This window comes from Oncorhynchus keta, chromosome 6 (assembly GCF_023373465.1).
Source record: "Oncorhynchus keta strain PuntledgeMale-10-30-2019 chromosome 6, Oket_V2, whole genome shotgun sequence".
Classification (NCBI taxonomy): domain Eukaryota; kingdom Metazoa; phylum Chordata; class Actinopteri; order Salmoniformes; family Salmonidae; genus Oncorhynchus; species Oncorhynchus keta.
This window is the reverse complement of record NC_068426.1, coordinates 33,574,017-33,598,402: the sequence shown is the minus strand read 5'-3', so window position 1 is coordinate 33,598,402 and position 24,386 is coordinate 33,574,017. Positions and strand designations below refer to the sequence as shown.

Sequence of the window (24,386 nt, the reverse complement as noted above, 5' to 3'; positions counted from 1 at the left end):
TTTCAGCTAATCACCAGCATCAGTAGCGGTGGTGCATGGCTAAAATCACAAACATGGGTTAGACATGTTATTCATTCACTTCCACGAGAAAGATGAGCCATAAAATAAAACAATATTTAAAAATGTGCTTCATTATTGTATAGTCCTATTTCGATTGTCTTTTAAATTAATAAAACTTATCTTAATGATGATTGCATTTATTCATTTGATTCATTTATTCATTTTTTTTATGTGTGTCCCTGATTTCACTTTCCATCCTGTTAGTTTGTGGTAATTCTCCTTTAAGAAAACAACCCCTTCCTATAATGACACCACATTCAGGAAGTGGCATAATTTCCTTGGTGGGAAAACAACGGGGCAAAGCTAGAAATAAATATAAAACACTCAGTTTTAGCTATTTTTCCTTGTTACATGTTGTTAGTCTGTGTGTCCCACTCATAAATGTCCACCCTGTTAGGCCAAATTATCAAGAGAAAATTAGCAAAATGTCAAATGTTTTAAATATGATTGATAGAAAAGTTAAAATCCTGTTTAAGTGTTCACCATTATGCTAGCTCAATCTGTTTCACTCACAGATCTATGGTTAGTTTAGGCTCCAAATGTTCCCCCTGTTAGGTGAATAATCCTAACAGCATGGATGGAGCCTAACAGGTTGAAAAATGCACCCCCAAAAATATGAAGTGCCTGAGCTTGACCAACATGTTTTTTCTGAAAGTCGAACATGTGTTTTATCATGTGTTTTATCAGATATACATATATATATATATAGCCACCATTTGCCTTGATGACAGCTTTGCACACTCTTGGCATTATCTCAACCAGCTTCACCTGGAATTATTTTCCAACAGTCTTGAAGGAGTTCCCACATATGTTGAGCACTTGTCTGCTTTTCCCAAACTCATCCCAAACCATCTCATTTAGGTTGAGGTCAGGTGATTGTGGAGGCCAGGTCATCTGATGCAGCACTCCATCACTCTCCTTCTTGGTCAAATTCTTGGTGTTTTGGGTCATTGTCCCACTAAGCGCAAACCAGATAGGATGGTGTATCCCAGCAGAATGCTGTGGTAGCCATGCTGGTGAAGTGGGCCTTGAATTCGAAATAAATCACCAAAAGTGTCACCAGCAAAGCACCCAGACACCATCACACCTCCTCCTCCATGCTTCACAGTGGGAACCAAACATGCGGAAATCATCCGTTCACCTACTCACAAAGACACAGCGGTTGGAACCGAAAATCTCACATTTTCCACCGGTCTAATGTCCATTGGAGACAAGTGGGAGTGGAGTTGCTGTGCGGGGGATAGAGCAGGATATAGAATGATGGTCCAAAAAAAGTTTTTTTTTCAAGTACAAATAAAACATAATAAAAAGTATGTTTGAATGACACTGAGGGGCTTTGTTTTTACAACTAATGCCGGGTTGCCTGAGGCTGATGCCCTGCAGGTGTTTGTTTACACACTCTCATTCAAATCAACGTATACAAGAACACACACATACATGTAATAGTGCCAGACATGCTCACAAACATATACATTTGGCATGCTATGATTTTAGTTGTGCTTGATGTCCTTTGTTTTAAATATATATATATTTTTTGAATTGTTGTTTGCTATTTTGTTCTGTCTTTCATTTGTCTCTTTAGTTGATTCTCTTGGCTGTTGGTGCATTGGGGGATTATTAGGGGTGGAATTCATTGTATTTTTTATTTTTTATTATTGGGAGGGGTCTCGAATGGTTGAGGAACAGCTATTAGGGAACTGTTTGTGGGGGGGGGCGGGGGGGATCTTAGAGGGTCCAGGTTCACGTTGTTTGGCCTGGTGGGAGATCTGTCAATGTGCCAATGTGCAGGGCATTGACCCTGGATGTTTCTGTGTGTCATTCTGAGCGGCTTCACTGCAAGTATATTGTGTGTTTCGGAAATTCTATCATTTAAAAAAAAAGTCCATTGCTCATGTTTCTTGGCCCAAGCAAATCTCTTGTTCCTATTGGTGTCCTTTGGTAGTGGTTTCTTTGCAGCAATTCCACCATGAAGTCCTGATTCACCAAGTGTCATCTGAACAGTTGATGTTGCTTGAATTCTGTAAAGCATTTATTTGGGCTGCAATTTCTGAGGCTGGTAACTCTAATGAACTTATCCTCTGCAGCAGAGGTAACTCTGGGTCTTCCTGTCCTATGGCAGTCCTCACGTCCTCGATTCATCATAGTGCTGGATGATTTTTGCAACTGCACTTGAAGAAACATGATATTTTCCGGATTGACTGACATTCATGTCTTAAAGTAATGATGGACTGTTGTTTCTCTTTGCTTATTTGAGCTGTTTTTGCCAGAATATGGACTTGGTCTTTTACCAAATAGAGATATCTTCTTATACCACCCCTACATTGTCACAACACAACTGATTGGCTCAAACACATTAAGAAGGAAAGAAATTCCACAAATGAACTTTTAACAAGGCACACCTGTTAATTGAAATGCATTCCAGTTGACCACCTCATGAAGCTGGTTGAGAGAATACCAAGAGTGTGCAAAGCTGTCATCAAGGCAAAGGGTGGCGACTTTGAAGAATCTCAAATATAAAAAAATATGTTGGTGGATTGTTGCATAATTCAAGAGTGTAATATGGTTGGGTTGTAATTATTCAATATTGTAATATGTTTAAGAAGAAAAGTTGCCTGGATTGTTAAATAGTTTGTGCTTACTTGCTAGTGGCTACTGTGAAATATAGGATCAATTTGAGCTGGGGACCAAGAATGTTGAGTTGCCATCCACAACAAAAGAAACACAAGGATGTAATGTGAATTGAAAAGTAGAAATGAATTCCCGCCACTCTACTCCTCAGACTGTCCTTCATCTCTCCTATTGGGAATAGGGCCTTAGTTAGTAGTGTGTCAACACTGAGTTGTGAGGAACACCCTGGACTTTTGACCTCTCTCTCTCTCTCTCTCTCTCTCTCTCTCTCTCTCTCTCTCTCTCTGTGCAGATATGTACCCTCCACTTAGCGGGTGATAAAAGGCGTCAAAGTGTCTTATCCTCTGAGGGAAATAATAAACACCTGCTGACACACACAGTCACTTTAACCAGCCCCCACTGTTGCTGTCAGCTCCTGCGTCAGTTCATACGGTAAGGAACTCAAGTAGCTTTATTCTTCCACAATACTCAACTCACAAAGTTACAAACACATCCTGTCTTAGAACTAATGAGCACACACCACCAAGAGCAGTACTTTCCACAAGAAGTAAAATCACTATCAGATGCATATACAGTCCCAGAGAGAGAGAGAGAGAGAGAGAGAGAGAGAGAGAGCGAGAGGGGTGCTGTTTCTTATTTGGCTTGGCTGCTGAGGGCCTTTGTCTGTGTGTTTGTGGGAAAAGCAGGCTGTAGGAGGCAGGAGGAGGAAGTGGGTGTTTTTGCAGGGAGGGCGACATAGTATAGCAGTATTCCTGACAGTGCTGCCTGAGCCTGTTGACCACATTTTTCAGTTTAGAGGATTTTTTGTGTGGTGATTTTAGGACGGTTAATACAGCCAGCGATGGCCAGGCAATCAGTCTAATGCACATGCGCACTCCCAAACACACGCACGCACACACACACAGATTACTAGGTCAACAATGTTATTTTTTTTAAAGATAATCAAAGATAGTGTCGTTAACGCTGACATTTTTGGTATAACTTGTTTATTTTTTAACAAAAGTCATGACACTATGTATGAGTGAGTATGAGTGAGTCACTCAGCTTTATGATGACAAATGTCACACTTCACTCGAGTCATTCAACATTAGTTAACAAATTATTTTGTTAAACAAAAATATCCCAAAGAAAATAGAAAAATTGCCTATGCTAACAAAATTGGCCAAGCCTAAACAAATAAATTAATAGTCTAAATAAACTAGTAAATGTCATAAATAAAATAAATACATGAAATAGCTCAGCTCTTGCCCCTCCGTGCATAAATTATTCTCCTACAGATGACTTGCACGTAGGTTTTTCCTAGTCATCAATAGTTACCACAGCCACAAAGCTAGAAGGCCCGCCTACCCGACCAATCGGATGAGGGAGTGTGATGAAGCGTATTCGCGGGAAGTGCCTCATATTTGAAATGGCAAATCTTGAGTTCAAGTTTGAGGACCACATAACTAAACACATTTGGGAACAAGAATTGGCAATGCCACTAAAATTTCAGAACACTGAGAAAGGACAAAAGTTTTTGGGCAAAAGGGTAAGTTGTCTTTTCTTTTTCAGATAACTAGTAGCTAACTTTTGCTACTCTCATCTAAAATGCGCTAACTAGCTACCATAGGGGATTCCATTCCAAGCACAGAGGAGTTTTTCTATTTGATAGAGCAAAACTGTTAGCTTGCATACAAGTCTCTCATTCTAATAGTAATGTATCATATTATTGACCTTTTAACAGATGCACCGCCTTTGGCAGAAAATAAATAACTCAGTTGGGAGAGTAAAAGTCTCCCAACGTCACCAGGGGAAAGACAAACAAAAACCAAAGAGAAATATGCCGCTGAAATGAACAAGAAGGCAGTAAGTTCAAAGATACAGTATTTGTAAAAAAACATTTAAAAAAAGGAAAACAAAGTTACTTTTGTCCTCCGAGGAGTGGTGGGGAGAGGCCAATAAAATACATACAAATAAAGAATTTGTAAGTAGGGTTAAGTAGAGTTAAGTAGAGTTTCCCCCTACTATGTAAAGAGCTTTGGTTGTCTATAAAAATGGCATGTAAGTCCAATCAAGTATTATTATTATTCAATCTTTTGCCATCTTCTATAGCTTGAAGACCATACCTTTGTAATGGTAAAAAAAATACCAAAAAGGTGGAGTACAAGGCAGTGTTAACTTAAATCAATAAATGACTATAGTAAGTGCCTAGATGCCAAATAAAGTAACACGGTTGAAGTTGATCTTAAATCAGCCAAAAATCAGACCATTTCTAGAAATGATATTTCTGTGAACATTTCTGTGAAACTGTATCTTTGGGAAACCCCCGTTTGGGAAACTCCGTTTGATAAATCCTGTTTGATCAACCCCGTTTGGGGAACCCCGTTTGGGGAACCCCGTTTGGGAAACCGTGGCCTATTTTACCTCGTGTCACATGCAGTGGCTCATTTTAGTAAAGGAAATACATACAGATATGCAGTGTTGTTATTAAATTATATTTTGACACATTTGTTTGATGGAAGGGGACTCCCTGACAATCATTTAAGATAATAAAATGTAACCTACATGTGTGGAATTTGTGTTTATGTTGTTTAGGAACTAGGAACAGTCATTATTTCACACATTTTTTACGCAGATCCGTGTCCACCAAGATCCCGGGTCAGATCTTCAGGTAATTGGGTTTGGGTAGATCCGTGAAGACCTGTAGTGTGTTTGTCTAATTTTGTGTGGCATAGAGATAGAGATAGAGATAGAGAGAGAGAGAGAGAGAGAGAGAGAGAGAGAGAGAGAGAGAGAGAGAGAGAGAGAGAGAGAGAGAGAGAGAGAGAGAGAGAGAGAGAGAGAGAGAGAGAGAGAGAGAGAGAGAGAGAGAGAGAGAGAGAATGCGCTAGTTAGACAAACTTGCTGAGGTCATAGGTTATCTGTCATACCATCGTGTAATGCCTGTCCTGACTGCATCAAATTACTGTAAAGATGCTAGCTAGCTACAGTAGCCAGCTAGCGTTGACTAACACTGTTCCATACACATTTTGGGTAACCGCGGCATTCAAACGAGGCTGCAATGAAAACTAATGGGACTGTAGCGACTGTGTTGGCATCAAAATGCGGGGTGTGAACTAAGTTTCTATTCAGCGTTGATTGACATGGTAATGGACCAATATTATTGGAGAAAAGTTGAAAAAAAACGGACCCCTCTGACTCTGTACGTTAAAGTGTGACGTGTCACGATGTAAGGTATGGCACGCTTTATGCAACTCATTCTGTGCCATACAGCCTCTTTCCACGAGGGGTAGCGCCTTGATCGCAGATTAAAAACAAGAAATTATCAATGGTGAGTGTAATGGTGAGTGTAAAGTTAATTACTCGCAATTTCATGAATAGTTTATTCAAATCAATTGTTAATTTTTTGCATCATCACTGCGTACCACCGTGACTCTCAAAAAACATGACAGCCACAGTTTACTTGTGTAGATAAATTTAGCGCCACCCTAAAAACCCGTTTCAAATTTTTAAAAAGCCCAGTACGTCCTGTGCCTCTTCCCCGCACTCGCCCTGAGGTGCGTGTCATCAGCCCGGTGCCACCTGTACCGGTCCCACGCATCAGACCTTCCGTGCGCCTCCACAGTCCAGAGCTTCCAGGGACAGTTCCCAGTCCGGAGCTTCTGGCGACTGTTCCTAGTCCGGAGCTTCCGGCGACGGTCCCCAGTCCGGGGCCTCCAGCGACGGTCTCCAGTCCGGGGCCTCAAGCGACAGTCCCCAGTCCGGGGCCTCCAATCGACGGTCCCCAGTCCGGGGCCTCCAGTGACGGTCCCCAGTCCAGGGTCTCCAGCGACGGTCCGCAGTCCGGGGCCTCCAGCGACGGTCCCCAATCCGGGGCCTCCAGCAACGGTTCCCAGTCCGGGGTCTTCAGCGACGATCCCCAGTCCGGGGCTTCCAGCGACGATCCCCAGTCCGGGGTCTTCAGCGACGATCCCCAGTCTGGGGCCTCTAGCGACGAGCTGCAGTCTAGAGTCTTCAGCGACGAGCTGCAGTACAGAGCCTCCGGCGATGATCCACGGTCCGGTTCCACAGAAGCGGAGAGATCAGCATAAGGAGGGAGGGCTGCGTCCAGAACGTCCGGAGCCGCCACGAGGGTAGATACCCACCCAGACCCTCCCCTATAGGTTCAGGTTTGCGGCCGGGAGTCTGCACCTTTGGGGGTACTGTCACGCCCTGTTTTTCTATATATTTTGGTTCGGTCAGGGTGTGACTAGGGTGGGTACTCTAGTTTTTGTATGTCTAGGGTTTTAGTATGTCTAGGGGTTTTTGTATGTCTATATTGGCCTAATATGGTTCCCTCTGATTGGGATCATATTTAGGTAGCCATTTTCCTCATTCGTGTTGTGGGATATTGTCTATGTATAGTTGCCTGTCAGCATTATTTGTATAGCTTCACGTTTCGTTTGGCTGTTTGTTGTTTTGTTCAGTGAGTTTCGATTTATTAAAATGATGTAGAGCTCTACTCATGCTGCGCCTTGGTCCGGTCCTTACGATGAACGTGACACAGACAAAAACAACAAGCTACAGGTGTGAAACGTGTCTCGGCTACCAACGGGTGAATCTTTTTTATGCGGCGCACTCATAAAAACTGTCTTAAAACTCTTGCTTTGATTAACATTTCAAATGTAATCGTCTATCCTTGTAGGCTATGTAGCAATGTCACATAGATCATTGCATTTGATTTTAGACAAAGCCTTTAAAAAATAAAATAAATGAATACTCTCCCAAGTAATCTAATACTAACGTCTGATCGGATATTTGAATATTCAAATAACCGCGCATATCCCAAACAGACACACAACAGGTGACATGTACTGCCCTAATAGAACGTAGAACACTCAAAAATCAGCTAATATGACCTGCAGATGAATGCCCTAAACCAGGGTTTCTTAAACTTTTGGTCAGGACCAACACTTTCTCTTCTTTATTCGGGTCGTTAGAGGACCATTTGGATTCGGTAGGATGGTCAATTTCTTATTTGGGTCTCGAGATGAAAATGTTTAAGAACCCTTGCACTAAACTAACACACTTTGGAACAGTGCGTGTCGTGTGTGTGTGTGTTGACAGGAGGATCTTAGTTGGAAGGACGGGTAGAATCACAGCCTGTCCTCTACCTCTCTCTCCCCAGACATCCACACCCACAGCCAGACCACTCTCTCTGCTCTCTCTCTGCTCCCTCTGGTAATCTGAGGGTAAAGCTCCAGGATTAGGGTGGGGATCAACCATCACCTGTCTCCCCATTATTGGAGTCTCTTTGGGGCCTGAGGAGTGCTCCATCATCCGGCTCCTCGCCACCTAGGCCAGTCCAGGCTGGTTTAGGAAGCAGCTTCCATGCAGGGCTAAATGCGCAAACTCCATCCAGTCTAGAATAGTCCTGGCTGGTTTAGGTACTACAGGGAGCAGCTTCTAATGCCACTGGCTTTATGAAAACAGCCGGGGCTAAAACCCTGATCCTGGGATAAATATCATGATGATCCCACGTTAAATATCATGATGATCCCACAGTAGCTCAATGTCTCCTCTATCTATCTCTATACAAACACAGTTTCCAGTTTCCTGTTTTTAGCTGGAAATGAGCCTGGGTTTTGGAAACTGAACCATCGTTCAGCACCATGTTGGTGCAGCCATGTTTCCCATCCACAGGCCTGCTTCACTTCCTCACTTCCCGCTAGTTTAGTGAGACACACACGGAGAGGAAAGCAGAGATCTGTCACAAACAACATTATGAGAGCCCACGCTGACACACTCACCCTATCGAGGAGCTGTTTAGTGAGTATGTAGACTTCCATTGTTTAATTCTGATAATAAGGCACAGTAATACCGCTTCCTGTTGTTAGGGCTACTTGCCCAAGCCTCTCCAGGTTCTCCTTTACCCAAATCCAGATAGCAGATGTTCTTCTGAAAGAGCTGCAAAAACTGGACCCGTACAAATCAGCTGGGCTTGACAATCTGGACCCTCTATTTCTGAAACTATCCGCCGCCATTGTCGCAACCCCTATTACCAGCCTGTTCAACCTCTCTTTCATATCGTCTGAGATCCCCAAGGATTGGAAAGCTGCCGCAGTCATCCCCCTCTTCAAAGGGGGAGACACCCTGGACCCAAACTGTTACAGACCTATATCCATCCTGCCCTGCCTATCTAAGGTCTTCGAAAGCCAAGTCAACAAACAGGTCACTGACCATCTCCAATCCCACCGTACCTTCTCCGCTGTGCAATATGGTTTCCGAGCCGGTCACGGGTGCACCTCAGCCACGCTCAAGGTACTAAACGATATCATAACCGGCATCGATAAAAGACAGTACTGTGCAGCCGTCTTCATCGACCTTGCCAAGGCTTTCGACTCTGTCAATCACCATATTCTTATCGGCAGACTCAGTAGCCTCGGTTTTTCTGATGACTGCCTTGCCTGGTTCACCAACTACTTTGCAGACAGAGTTCAGCGTGTCAAATCGGAGGGCATGCTGTCCGGTCCTCTGGCAGTCTCTATGGGGTGCCACAGGGTTCAGTTCTCGGGCCGACTCTTTTCTCTGTATATATCAATGATGTTGCTCTTGCTGCGGGCGATTCCCTGATCCACCTCTACGCAGACGACACCATTCTGTATACTTCCGGCCCATCCTTGGACACTGTGTTATCTAACCTCCAAACGAGCTTCAATGCCATACAACACTCCTTCCGTGGCCTCCAACTGCTCTTAAACGCTAGTAAAACCAAATGCATGCTTTTGAACCGTTCGCTGCCTGCACCCGCATGCCCGACTAGCATCACCACCCTGGATGGTTCCGACCTAGAATATGTGGAAATCTAGGTGTCTGGCTAGACTGTAAACTCTCCTTCCAGACTCATATCAAACATCTCCAATCTAAAATCAAATCTAGAGTCGGCTTTCTATTCCGCAACAAAGCCTCCTTCACTTACGCCGCCAAACTTACCCTAGTAAAACTGACTATCCTACCGATCCTCTACTTTGGCGATGTCATCTATAAAATAGCTTTCAACACTCTACTCAGCAAACTGGATGCAGTTTATCACAGTGCCATCCGTTTTGTTACTAAAGCACCATATACCACCCACCACTGAGACCTGTATGCTCTAGTCGGCTGGCCCTCGCTACATATTCGTCGCCAGACCCACTGGCTCCAGGTCATCTACAAGTCCATGCTAGGTAAAGCTCCGCCTTATCTCAGTTCACTGGTCACGATGGCAACACCCACCCGTTGCACGGGCTCCAGCAGGTGTATCTCACTGATCATCCCTAAAGCCAACACCTAATTTGGCCGCCTTTCGTTCCAGTTCTCTGCTGCCTGTGACTGGAACGAATTGCAAAAATCGCTGAAGTTGGAGACTTTTATCTCCCTCACCAACTTCAAACATCTGCTATCTGAGCAGCTAACCGATCGCTGCAACTGTACATAGTCTATCGGTAAATAGCCCACCCAATTTTACCTACCTCTTCCCCATACTGTTTATATTTATTTACTTTTCTGCTCTTTTGCACACCAATATCTCTACCTGTACATGACCATCTGATCATTTATCACTCCAGTGTTAATCTGCTAAATTGTAATTATTTGCGTACCTCCTCATGCCTTTTGCACACAATGTATATAGACTCTCTTTTTTTTCTTCTTTTTTTCTACTGTGTTATTGACTTGTTAATTGTTTACTCCATGTGTAACTCTGTGTTGTTGTCTGTTCACACTGCTATGCTTTATCTTGGCCAGGTCGCAGTTGCAAATGAGAACTTGTTCTCAACTAGCCTACCTGGTTAAATAAAGGTGAAATAAAAAAATAAAAACCAATTGACCTGACATTGGAAAACATCAGCCCCAGTTATGGTTTCTACCTAGGGCCCAATGTCTTTCTGTAACGACTTCCGACAAAGTCGGCCCCTCTCCTTGTTCGGGCGGTGTTCGGCGGTCGACGTCACCGACCTTCTAGCCACCACTGATCCATTTTTCATTTGCCATTGGTTTTGTCTAGTCTTCCTCCACACCAATCCCATCTATTACATGTTGTGTATTTAACCCTCTGTTTCCCCTCATGTCCTTGTCGGATATTGTTTTGTTTGTATGTGATGTGCATTTTAGTGTTGGTGTGTGACGGGTTTTGTACCCACTTTGTTATTTTGTACATTTTGGTTGTTCTGGAGTTTTGTCAGCATTTATTAAACAACTCCGTTTATACCAAGTCCGTTCTCCTGCGCCTGACTTCTCTGCCACCAACACTGCACACTTTCCTGGCTAAATGACATGATCGGGTGATACCGTACGGTTAACGTTCCACTACCTGGTGTTCTATTGTGTAGGTGTGACAGTGTTACCGGGGTGTGATAGTGTTAGCATGGTGTGACTGTAGCCTACAGCTGGTAGTCACACTGTAACAGCCACTTAATGGCCAAAACAGATCTACATCTGTCGCCCAGCAGACGAAAGAGAAGAAAGAACAGATCCCACCATTTCAAAAGAAGAAAGAGAGAAGGAGAAAGCAGGGGGCTCGGTTGTTCAAAAGGGAGCGTATATCCTCGGCCCATCCCAGACAGCTGCTGTGGTGTGTGTGCGTGCGCGCGTGTGTGTGTGTGTGTGTGTGTGCGTGTGTTTATGAATGTTACACAACCTACCATTCAACAGCAGCTGCTGGGTGCACTGATGTAATTGTGAGTTTTGTTGGCGAGAATAAAGAGAGAGAGGGGGGGAGTATGATGGACAGATAGCGAAAGACGGAGATAACGTCCTGTATGAGAGAGGAGACACAAGAAGGTAAAAAAAACAAAATCACACAAACACTACCCTACCCTACACCAAACACAGGAAAACACAGCTTAGGAATCAAAGTTCAGCATAGAACCGGACACAGTAGAAACCTTCAGTGTAGAAAGAAAGCATAAAAACCCCATAGACATAGACCAGTGTAACAGAGACGAACGGTTTTCTGGGCTGTGATACGTTGTTAACTCTTTATTACCAAACGTAATTAACCCTACTTTAACAACCTCTCTCTCTCATGGAAAAACACACACACGGGAGATTTACTAGAAAAAGTTCTCCTGGGCTGTTTTTGTTCATAGTTTCCCATACTTCTACTGGCTGTGATAAAGCTGAGTAATATAGAGCAGTGTTTGCATAAGGAGTGTATATCTGTCCACATAGGCGCACAATGAAGCTCTTCACAGGTCAAGTCCTACCACAGACAAACAGCCGCAAGGTAGCTAAGAGTTTCCCCAGGCTTCTGATGAGAGCCTCAAACACACTCATGACCAGATATAACAATGTGTGTGTGTGTGTGTGTGTTTTTTCATGTATCTCAATCAAAAGTATTTATAAAGCCCTTTTAACATCAGCAGATGTCACAAAGTGCTATACAGAAACCCAGCCTAAAACCCCAAACAGCAAGCAATGCAGATGTAGAAGCAAAACTCCCTAGAATGGCAGGAACTTAGGAAGAAACCTAGAGAGGAACTCAGGCTCTCAGTGTGCTTTTCATAGCCGAGCATTCAGAGGTCGAGACAGCAGAGAGAGTCGAAAACAGTAGGTCTGTGTGTGGCTAAAGCGTGATTACTTTATGATTGCGCCCAGGTGATGAGATAAGGGAAGCCATAACCACCAGGAAGTCTGAATATGTAAATGTCAACCACCTACAGGTACAGTTGATATCATGGCGTGATAAGACTTGCAGTGATAGGATCTGATATAGACACAGAGAGACCGGGTTTAGAAACCACCACACACACACACACCAACTGTCTGTGTGTGTACTGTAGCAGCCATAGAACGTACATCAAAGGCCACTGGAACTTCCATGAGATAACACAAACTTGATCTCTCTGCAGACGAAAATAACAACTCCCCTTCTGTGTGTTCGACTCTATATCTCCTGCCCTTAATAGCCACACGCAAACACACACACACACACACACACACACACACACACACACACACACACACACACACACACACACACACACACACACACACACACACACACACACACACACACACACACACACACACACACACACACACACACACACACACACACACAGGTGCAAGAGCACTGAAAAAATAGCAGGTTCTTATGATTCTACCTCAGCTCTTAAGGTTCTTTTGAGGAATGTTGCTCAAAATAGAACCACCTAGCTAGGTGTTGCGCTCTTGACTTGGCATCTGCGGTTCTTCAGAATTCTAAAATGTTCTTGAAATGTAGGGAAGCCTGCAGATTTGTCCCTTCCATAGCACGCAGCAAGTTGATTTTTCAGTGTAACATTTCTAGTGTTGATTCAGGAGTTAAGTTTTACACCGTAAAGAGTCCTATTTTTGGTGACCAAACTATCAGTAGAGTTGAAAACGATGGAAAGTCATTGAACTTTCGATTTTTAATTCAGAACATGAGAACATGAGCGAAAAAGTACATTGTGTGTGTGCACTGCGTTGTCAAACACTGAAAAAGTCCATTTGGTGGAAACACGCCACTAGCGGGAAGATTTGCATATTTTCTTTATGCGGTTTCAAGAATTTTCGCATGAAAAATCGGTTGCCAATTGGATGGAAATCTAGGTCCAAACAACAAAACCAAAACAAAGACAGACCAGTAAAAGATCACAGTGTTTGTGTGCAGCGCCATAGGACCCCTCCGTATATAATGGGGAAGAACACATACAGGGTGGACGATTACAGAGTTCAACTCCCATTCACTTTTCCTCTCTTCTCCTTTATTCTCCTCACATCTCTTCTCTTATTCACTTCTATTCGTCTCAAACAACAGACTGAGACGATCACTCACTAACGAGCAGAATTGGGCTCAATAGAGCATCAACAAAGCAAATACAAAACACACACAAAGACATGCGTTCCCTCCCTCGGTCCATTTCATTATTGGACAAATCCCCATCAGAGATAAGTTATATATAGCCATGTATATCTATTTTTCAGATATACCAGTGCAAGCTGGCGGCAGCGTAGCCTAGTGGTTAGAGCGTTGGACTAGTAACCGGAAGGTTGCGAGTTCAAACCCCCGAGCTGACAAGGTACAAATCTGTCGTTCTGCCCCTGAACAGGCAGTTAACCCACTGTTCCCAGGCCGTCATTGAAAATAAGAATGTGTTCTTAACTGACTTGCCTGGTTAAATAAAGGTAAAAAAATAAAAATAAAAAATAAAAATCACAAAGCAGGCCAGTGTAGGGCAGTGTGTGTGTGTCTGTGTGAGTATATGTCTGTCTGTGTGTGTGTGAGTATGTGTGTCCTAAAGTGAGTACAGAGTTCAGCTCTGGTCTGTCTGCTCTTCCTGCTCTTCTGGTTCTGTGGCTAAGTGTGTAATAAAGATCAAGGTGGGACAATTGTCCTCTGAACTCCCCGTGTGTGTGTGTGTGTGTGTGTGTGTGTGTGTGTGTGTGTGTGTGTGTGTTATTTTTACCATGTTCTACATTGTAGAATAATAGTGAAGACATCAAAACTATGAAATAACACGTATGTAATCATGTCGTAACCAAAAAAGTGTTTTACAAATCTAAATATTTTGTATATTGAGATTCTTCAAAGTAGCCACCCTTTGCCTTGATGACAGCTTCGCACACTCTTCACATTCTCTCAACCAGCTTCACGAGGTAGTCACCTGGGATGCATTTCAATTATCAGGTGAGCCTTGTTAAAAGTTAATTTGTGGAAATTCTTTCCTTCTTAATGCATTTGTGCCAATCTGTTGTGTTGTGACAATGTAGGGGTGGTAAACAGAAGATAGCCCTACTTGGTAAAAGACCAAGTCCATATTATGGAAAGAACAGCTCAAATAAGCAAAGAACAGTCCATCATTACTTTAAGACATGAAGGTCAGTCAATATCAAGACCAACAAAATATTCTTCAAGTGCAGTCGCAAAAACAAAGCAAAGCTGTCATCAAGGCAAAGTGTGGCTACTTTGAAGAATCTCAAATCGCACATTTATTTTGATTTGTTTAACACTTTTTGGTTACTACATGCTTCCATATGTGTAATTCTATAGTTTTGATCTCTTCTACAATGTAGAAAATAGTACAAATCAAGACCCAATCCTTGAATGAGTAGGTGTGTCCAAACTTTTGACTGCTACTTGTATGTCTTTGTTTATGTGTGTGTACAGTATGTAAATATTTGTGTGTGTGTGTGTGTGTGTGTGTGTGTGTGTGTGTGTGTGTGTGTGTGTGTGTGTGTGTGTGTGTGTGTGTGTGTGTGTGCATATTTGTCTTTGTATGTGTTTGCCTGTGAATGTTTTGTGTGTTGGAGAGTATGTGCACTTTGCCATAAAGGTGTGGTGTGATCATTGTGCCTCCTCAATGACAGAGAGGAGACATCAAAGAGGGAGAGAGAGAGATAATGGACTGTGGTGGTCTGTGTTACCCCTGCTGGCTGCTGGTCTGGTGCGGCTGCGGGACCTGCTGCGTTGCCGTTGGAGACGAGTGCGGCCCAGAAACCTGTAGTAGTACGAGGGTCTCCCAGAACCCTTCCTGGTAATGCCTGCCCCTGCCATGGTCCTTCCAAAAACCCAGGACCAAGCCAGTGCAACTATCACACTATCCCAAGTACACTTCAATTCCACTCACTCAGTGTCCCTCTTATCAAAGCGTCCCAAAACTCTTCTCCAACTTCCAAAAATACACTCTAACTTCACGCAATTCACTATACCCAAAACGTCCAAAAACTCTGCTCCAACTTCCGAAATAAACTCCCTTGTAAATTTTCCCAGAGCGTCAGACACAAGAGTGTCCTGAATGCTGTGTCTCTGTATTCTGAATCACAGGAAAGCTCTTCCAATTCCCATCGCCAGCCAGGAGTGACTGGAGGAATTCTGCAGAAAGAGGGAAAAAAAGAGTCCACTCCTCCTCTGTCGTTCTCTCACTCAGTCATTAAGTCAGCCACTCAGGTTGAAGCCTACTAGTTACCCCGAGAGATACTTTTACAATGCCTCTCCTTCCCCTGACCTGCCAACCTGCAGGGCTGTGTGTGAGTAGGGCTGCATGTCTCTCAATTCATGCCATTAAGTTAAGAGAGAACAACAGAAGAAAAGTTTGGGCTGTGGTGAAAACCTGGCAGTTATCAGCAGTAGGGTGGAATGGGGTGGAAGTGCAACGGGACGCCTTTTGATTTACATGGCTTTACATCCGTTTGTCTTTACATCCGTTTGTCTTTACATCTGTTTGTCTTTACATCTGTTTGTCTTTACATCTGTCTGTATTTACATCTGTCTGTCTTTACATCTGTCTGTATTTACATCTGTTTGTCTTTACATCTGTCTGTATTTACATCTGTTTGTATTTACATCTGTTTGTCTTTACATCTGTCTGTATTTACATCTGTCTGTCTTTACATCTGTCTGTATTTACATCTGTTTGTCTTTACATCCGTTTGTCTTTACATCTGTTTGTCTTTACATCTGTTTGTATTTACATCTGTCTGTATTTACATCTGTCTGTATTTACATCTGTCTGTCTTTACATCTGTCTGTATTTACATCTGTTTGTCTTTACATCCGTTTGTCTTTACATCTGTTTGTCTTTACATCTGTTTGTCTTTACATCTGTCTGTATTTACATCTGTCTGTATTTACATCTGTTTGTCTTTACATCCGTTTGTCTTTACATCTGTTTGTCTTTACATCTGTCTGTATTTACATCTGTTTGACTTTACATCCGTTTGTCTTTACATCTGTCTGTATTTACATCTGTTTGTCTTTACATCTGTCTGTATTTACATCTGTTTGTCTTTACATCTGTCTGTATTTACATCTGTTTGTCTTTACATCTGTCTGTATTTACATCTGTTTGTCTTTACATCTGTCTGTATTTACATCTGTTTGTCTTTACATCTGTCTGTATTTACATCTGTCTGTATTTACATCTGTTTGTCTTTACATCTGTTTATCTTTACATCTGTCTGTATTTACATCTGTCTGTATTTACATCTGTTTGTCTTTACATCCGTTTGTCTTTACATCTGTCTGTATTTACATCTGTTTGTCTTTACATCTGTCTGTATTTACATCTGTTTGTCTTTACATCCGTTTGTCTTTACATCCGTTTGTCTTTACATCTGTCTGTATTTACATCTGTTTGACTTTACATCCGTTTGTCTTTACATCTGTCTGTATTTACATCTGTCTGTCTTTACATCTCCATTTCCTTCCTCAATCTCTTTCTTCCTCTCCATTTTTCATTCATTATTCTATTGCATTTTCGCTCCTGAGTGGCGTTGTGGTCTAAGGCACTGCATCTCAGTGCAAGAGGTGTCACTACTGTTGTTGGTTCGAATCCAGGCTGCATCACATTTAGCTGTGATTGGGAGTCCCATTGGGTGCCGCACAATTTGGCCCAGCATTGTCCGGGTTTGGCAGGGGTAGGCCGTCATTGTAAATAAGAATTTCTTCTTAACTGACTTGCCTAGTTAAATAAAGGTACAATATAACATTTCCACAGACTTGGACCAAAATGAAATGATCTGTACACCTCAACAAAATACACTACAATATGATTTATTCTGTCTAACCTCATTCCATTCCTATGCTACATTCACAATCCCGGTCCACTCCAAATGACTATAAAACCAAGTATAGTACCAGTCTAAACTCACAGTCCAGTTGAATCCAGTCCACACTTTAGGATAATCTCATTATCACAGGCTCGTACTTGCCCCTCTAGGCATGCCAGTGAACAACCAATGGAAAAGCATCTCTAGACATGTCAGAGAACCAATAGGAGTGGGTTCCAAAGGTGTGGGTCAGGCAGCTGGACGAGACTGCCAGATGGACACAAAGAGGTAGAAACACACACACACACTTCAGATACCCATTCATACATATTTGGACAATACACAAATGTACAATGGGTCTATTTTGAGTTCTATAATAGAAGATGAGTTTCATTGTGTACAAAGACCTAGACCTTAACACCTGGTAGGGACAGCAGAGACACAAGCCCTGCCGTGACATCAAACTGATGATGTATAGGACAGTCAGTACAGCATCTACAGTGAACCACAGTTGTAATCAAACTCATTTTCTATAAAGCATTGATGAAGGAAAATGTCCTTCTACCTCTCCAATAGGGCTCTCGAGTGCAGCAGCGGTCTAAGGCATTGCATTTCAGCACTAGAGGCATTGCTACAGACACCCTGGTTCAAATCCAGGCTGTATCACAATCAGCCGTGTTTGGGAGTCCCATAGGGCTGTGCACAAATGGCCCAGCGTCATCCGGGTTTGACCGTTGTAGGCCATTAATGAAAATAAGAATTTGTTCTTATCTGTCTTGCCTTGTTAAATAAAAAAATATATACAGTTGAAGTCTGAAGTTTACATACACCTTAGCCAAATACATGTAAACACAGTTTTTCACAATTCCTGACATTTGATCAGAGTATAAATTCCATATCTTAGGTCAATTAAGATTACCACTTCATTTTAAGAATGTGAAATGTCCGAATAATAGTGGAGAGAATGATTTATTTCAGCTTTTATTTCTTTCATCACATTCCCAGTGGGTCAAAAGTTTACATACACTCAATCAGTATTTGGTAGCATTGCCTTTACATTGTTTAACTTGGGTCAAACATTTCGGGTAGCCTTCCACAAGCATCCCCCAATAAGTTGGGTGAATTTTGGCCCATTCCTCCTGACAGAGCAAGTGAAACTGAGTCAGATTTGTAGGCCTCCTTGCTAGTACATGCTTTTTCAGTTCTGCCTACAAATGTTTTATAGGATTGAGGTCAGGGCTTTATGATGGCCACTCCAATACCTTGACTTTGTTGTCCTTAAGCCATTTTGCCACAACTTTGGAAGTATGCTTGGGGTCATTTTCCATTTGGAAGACCCATTTGCGACCAAGCTTTAACTTCCTGACTGATGTCTTGAGATATTGCTTCAATATATCCACATAATGTTCCTGCCTCATGATGCAATCTATTTTGTGAAGTGCACCAGTCCCTCCTGCAGCAAAGCACCCCCACAACATGATGCTGCCACCCCCGTGCTTCACAGTTGGGATGGTGTCCTTCGCCTTGCAAGCATCCCCCTTTTAACTCCAAACATAACAATGGTCATTATGGCCAAACAGTTCTATTTTTGTTGGAGCCAGACACAAACAAACAGAACCAGTGCCTCTGTGTGAGTTTACAGTATGTTCGATTTTTATGCCGGCAGCCTGTAGCTGACCCAGTTCATAGTGTTAGCTAATGTTGACACCTTTACCGTCGTTCCTCGGTCCTCACTGGGTTCATTGTGATGGGAGAGCTAACATACTAGAGTAATATACTGCTGCTAACACACTGGGGCTAGGCAGAAGTACCTGCTAACACACTGGGGATAAGCTGATACACTGCTAACACACTGGGGCTCGGCTGAAACACTGCTGCAAACACACGGGGGCTAGGGTGATATACTGCTGCAAACACACGGGGGCTAGGGTGATATACTGCTGCAAACACACTGGGGCTCGGGTGAAACACTGCTGCAAACACACGGGGGCTAGGGTGATATACTGCTGCAAACACACGGGGCTAGGGTGATATACTGCTGCAAACACACTGGGGCTCGGGTGAAACACTGCTGCAAACACACGGGGGCTAGGGTGATATACTGCTGCAAACACACTGGGGCTAGGGTGATATACTGCTGCAAACACACGGGGGCTAGGGTGATATACTGCTGCAAACACACTGGGGCTAGGGTGAAACACTGCTGCAAACACACTGGGGCAAGTCTGATATACTGCTAACACACTGGGGCTCGGCTGAAACACTGCTGCAAACACACGGGGGATAGGCTGATATACTGCTGCTAACACACTGGGGCTAGGCTGATATACTGCTGCTAACACACTGGGGCTAGGCTGATATACTGCTGCTAACACAGTGGGGCTAGAGTGATATACTGCTGCTAACACACTGGGGCTCCGCAGATATACTGCTAACACACGGGGGCTAGAGTGATATACTGCTGCTAACACATTGGGGCTAGGGTGATATACTGCTGCTAACACATTGGGGCTAGGCTGAAACACTGCTGCTAACACATTGGGGCTAGTCTGATATACTGCTGCTAACACATTGGGGCTAGTCTGATATACTGCTGCTAACACATTGGGGCTAGGCTGAAACACTGCTGCTAACACATTGGGGCTAGAGTGATATACTGCTGCTAACACATTGGGGCTAGGCTGATATACTGCTGCTAACACATTTGGGCTAGGGTGATATACTGCTGCTAACACATTGGGGCTAGAGTGATATACTGCTGCTAACACACTGGGGCTAGGGTGATATACTGCTGCTAACACATTGGGGCTAGAGTGATATACTGCTGCTAACACATTGGGGCTAGGGTGATATACTGCTGCTAACACGCTGGGGCTAGGCTGAAACACTGCTGCAAACACACTGGGGCTAGTCTGATATACAGCTGCTAACACACGGGGGATAGGGTGATATACTGCTGCTAACACACTGGGGCTAGGCTGAAACACTGCTGCAAACACACTGGGGCTAGTCTGATATACTGCTGCTAACACACGGGGGCTAGGCTGAAACACTGCTGCAAACACACTGGGGCTAATCTGATATACTGCTGCTAACACAGTGGGGCTAGGCAGAAATACTGCTAACACACTGGGGCTAGGGTGATATACTGCTGCTAACACACTGGGGCTAGGGTGATATACTGCTGCTAACACATTGGGGCTAGGGTGATATACTGCTGCTAACACACTGGGGCTAGGGTGATATACTGCTGCTAACACACGGGGGCTAGGGTGATATACTGCTGCTAACACATTGGGGCTAGGGTGATATACTGCTGCTAACACATTGGGGCTAGTCTGATATACTGCTGCTAACACATTGGGGCTAGGCTGAAACACTGCTGCAAACACACTGGGGCTAGGCTGATATACTGCTGCTAACACACTGGGGCTAGGCTGATATACTGCTGCTAACACATTGGGGCTAGGGTGATATACTGCTGCTAACACATTGGGGCTAGGGTGATATACTGCTGCTAACACACTGGGGCTAGGCTGATATACTGCTAACACACTGGTGCAAGGCAGAAATACTGCTAGCACACTGGGGCTAGGGCTGATATACTGCTGCTAACACACAGAGGCTTGGCAGATATACTGCTAACACACTGGGGATAGGCAGATATGCTGCTAACACACTGGGGCTAGGCTGATATACTGCTAACACACGGGTGCAAGGCAGAAATACTGCTAGCACACTGGGGCTAGGGCTGATATACTGCTGCTAACACACCGAGGCTTGGCAGATATACTGCTGCTAACACACTGGGGCTAGTCTGATAGACTGCTAACACACTGGGGCTAGGCAGATGTATTGCTGACACACTGGGGCAAGACTGATATACTGCTAACACACTGGGGCTAGGATGAAACACTGCTGCAAACACACTGGGGCTAGGGTGATATACTGCTGCTAACACAGTGGGGCTAGAGTGATATACTGCTGCTAACACAGTGGGGCTAGAGTGATATACTGCTGCTAACACACTGGGGCTAGGCTGATATACTGCTGCAAACACACTGGGGCTAGGCTGATATACTGCTAATACACTGCGGCTAGGCAGATATATATTATATTGCTGCTAACACACTGGTGCGAGGCAGATATACTGCTAACACACTGGGGCTAGGTGATAATCTGCTAAAACACTGGGGCTAGGCTGATATACTGCTAACACACTGGGGCTAGACTGATATACTGCTGCTAACACACTGGGGCTAGGCTGATATACTGCTGCTAACACAGTGGGGCTAGAGTGATATACTGCTGCTAACACACTGGGGCTCGGCAGATATACTGCTAACACACCGGGGCTAGAGTGATAATCTGCTAAAACACTGGGGCTAGGCTGATATACTGCTGCTAACACAGTGGGGCTAGAGTGATATACTGCTGCTAACACACTGGGGCTAGGCTGAAACACTGCTGCAAACACACTGGGGCTAGTCTGATATGCTGCTGCTAACACATTGGGGCTAGGGTGATATACTGCTGCTAACACATTGGGGCTAGGGTGATATACTGCTGCTAACACATTGGGGCTAGGCTGAAACACTGCTGCTAACAAACTGGGGCTAAGCTGACATACTGCTAACACACTGGGGCTAGGCAGATATACTGCTAACACACAGGGGCGAGGCAGATATACTAGTAGCACACTCAGGCTAGGCTGATATACTGCTGCAAGCACACTGGGGCTAGGCTGATATATTGCTAACACACTGGGGCTAGGCAGATATACTGCGAACACTTCGGCTAGACTGATATACTGCTAACACACTGCGGCAAGGCAGATACACTGTTAACACACTGGGGCTAGGCAGATATACTGCTAGCACACTTGGGCTAGGGCTGATATACTGCTGCTAACACACTGGGGCTTGGCAGATAGACTGCTAACACACTGGGGCTAGGCAGATGTATTGCTGACACACTGGGGCAAGACTGATATACTGCTAACACACTGGGGCTAGGATGAAACACTGCTGCAAACACACTGGGGCTAGGGTGATATACTGCTGCTAACACATTGGGGCTAGGGTGATATACTGCTGCTAACACAGTGGGGCTAGAGTGATATACTGCTGCTAACACACTGGGGCTCGGCAGATATACTGCTAACACACGGGGGCTAGAGTGATATACTGCTGCAAACACACTGGGGCTAGGGTGATATACTGCTGCTAACACACTGGGGCTAGGCTGATATACTGCTGCAAACACACTGGGGCTAGGCTGAGATACTGCTAATACACTGCGGCTCGGCAGATATATTGCTGCTAACACACTGGTGCGAGGCAGATAACCTGCTAACACACTGGGGCTAGGCAGATATACAATTAACACACTGGGGCTAGGTGATAATCTGCTAAAACACTGGGGCTAGGCTGATATACTGCAAACACACTGGGGCTAGGCAGAAATACTGCTAACACACTGGGGCTTGGCAGAAATACTGCTGCTAACACACTGGGGCTGGAAATATATACTGCTTACACACTGGGGCTAGGCAGATATACTGCTGCTAACACACTGGGGCTATGCTGATATACTGCAGCTAACACACTGGGGAAAGGCTGATATACTGCTGCTAACACACTGGGGCTAGGCTTATATACTGCAGCTAACACACTGGGGAAAGGCTGATATACTGCTGCTAACACACTGGGGCTAGGCTGATATACTGCTGCCAACACACTGGGGCTAAGCTGATATACTGCTGCTAACACACTGGGGCTAAGCTGATATACTACTGCTAACAAACTGGGGCTAAGCTGACATACTGCTAACACACTGGGGCTAGGCAGATATACTGCTAACACACAGGGGCGAGGCAGATATACTAGTAGCACACTCAGGCTAGGCTGATATACTGCTGCAAGCACACTGGGGCTAGGCTGATATATTGCTAACACACTGGGGCTAGGCAGATATACTGCGAACACTTCGGCTAGACTGATATACTGCTAACACACTGCGGCAAGGCAGATACACTGTTAACACACTGGGGCTAGGCAGATATACTAGTAGCACACTGAGGCTGATATACTGCTGCAAACACACTGGGGCTAGAATAATATACTGCTAACACACTGAGGCTAGGCTGCTATACTGCTAACACACTGGGGCAAGGCTGATATACTGCTAAAACACTGAGCCTAGGCTGATATACTGCTAAAACACTGGGGCTAGCCTGATATACTGCTAAAACACTGGGGCTAGATTACTATACTGCTAACACACTGAGGCTAGGCTGATATACTGCTAACACACTGGGGTAAGGCTGATATACTGCTAAAGCTCTGAGCCTAGGCTGATATACTGCTAAAACACTGGGGCTAGGCTGATATACTGCTAAAACACTGGGGCTAGAATACTATACTGCTAACACACTGGGGCTAGTCAGATATACTGCTGCCAACACACTGGGGCTAAGCTGATATACTGCTAACAAACTGGGGCTAAGCTGATATACTGCTAACACACTGGGGCTAGGCAGATATACTAGTAGCACACTGGGGCTAGGCTGATATACTGTTGCAAACACACTGGGTTTAGGCTGATATACTGCTAACACACTGGGACTAGGCATATATACTGCAGCTAACACACTGGGGCTAGGCAGAAATACTGCAGCTAACACACTGGGGCTAGTCTGATATACTGCTAACATACTGGGGCTAGGCAGAAATACTGCTGCTAACACACTGGGGCTGGAAAGATATACTGCTAACACACTGGGGCTAGGCTGATATACTGCAGCTAACACACTGGGGCTAGGCAGATATACTGCTAACACACAGGGGCGAGGCAGATATACTAGTAGCACACTCAGGCTAGGCTGATATACTGTTGCAAACACACTGGGTTTAGGCTGATATACTGCTAACACACTGGGACTAGGCATATATACTGCAGCTAACACACTGGGGCTAGGCAGAAATACTGCAGCTAACACACTGGGGCTAGTCTGATATACTGCTAACATACTGGGGCTAGGCAGAAATACTGCTGCTAACACACTGGGGCTGGAAAGATATACTGCTAACACACTGGGGCTAGGCTGATATACTGCAGCTAACACACTGGGGCTAGGCAGATATACTGCTAACACACAGGGGCGAGGCAGATATACTAGTAGCACA

General features: G+C 44.3%; 1 protein-coding gene across 4 annotated transcripts in view; it reads right to left on the bottom strand.

The window, feature by feature from the left end:
• The window catches only part of LOC118385569 (disabled homolog 2-interacting protein-like), a 235,590-nt gene that overhangs the window by 148,671 nt on the left and 62,533 nt on the right, over positions 1-24,386 (bottom strand). Inside the window, exon 1 of one of the 4 annotated variants that reach the window (XM_052521325.1) lies at positions 15,076-15,697. The exons of 2 other annotated variants lie outside the window; for them this stretch is intronic. In XM_052521325.1, coding sequence (XP_052377285.1) covers positions 15,076-15,205 — 130 coding nt within the window. In that variant the 5' untranslated portion in view covers positions 15,206-15,697. Of the gene's footprint in view, positions 1-15,075; positions 15,698-24,386 lie in introns of those variants that run through there. One more of the 4 variants, XM_052521324.1, reaches the window with a different exon arrangement.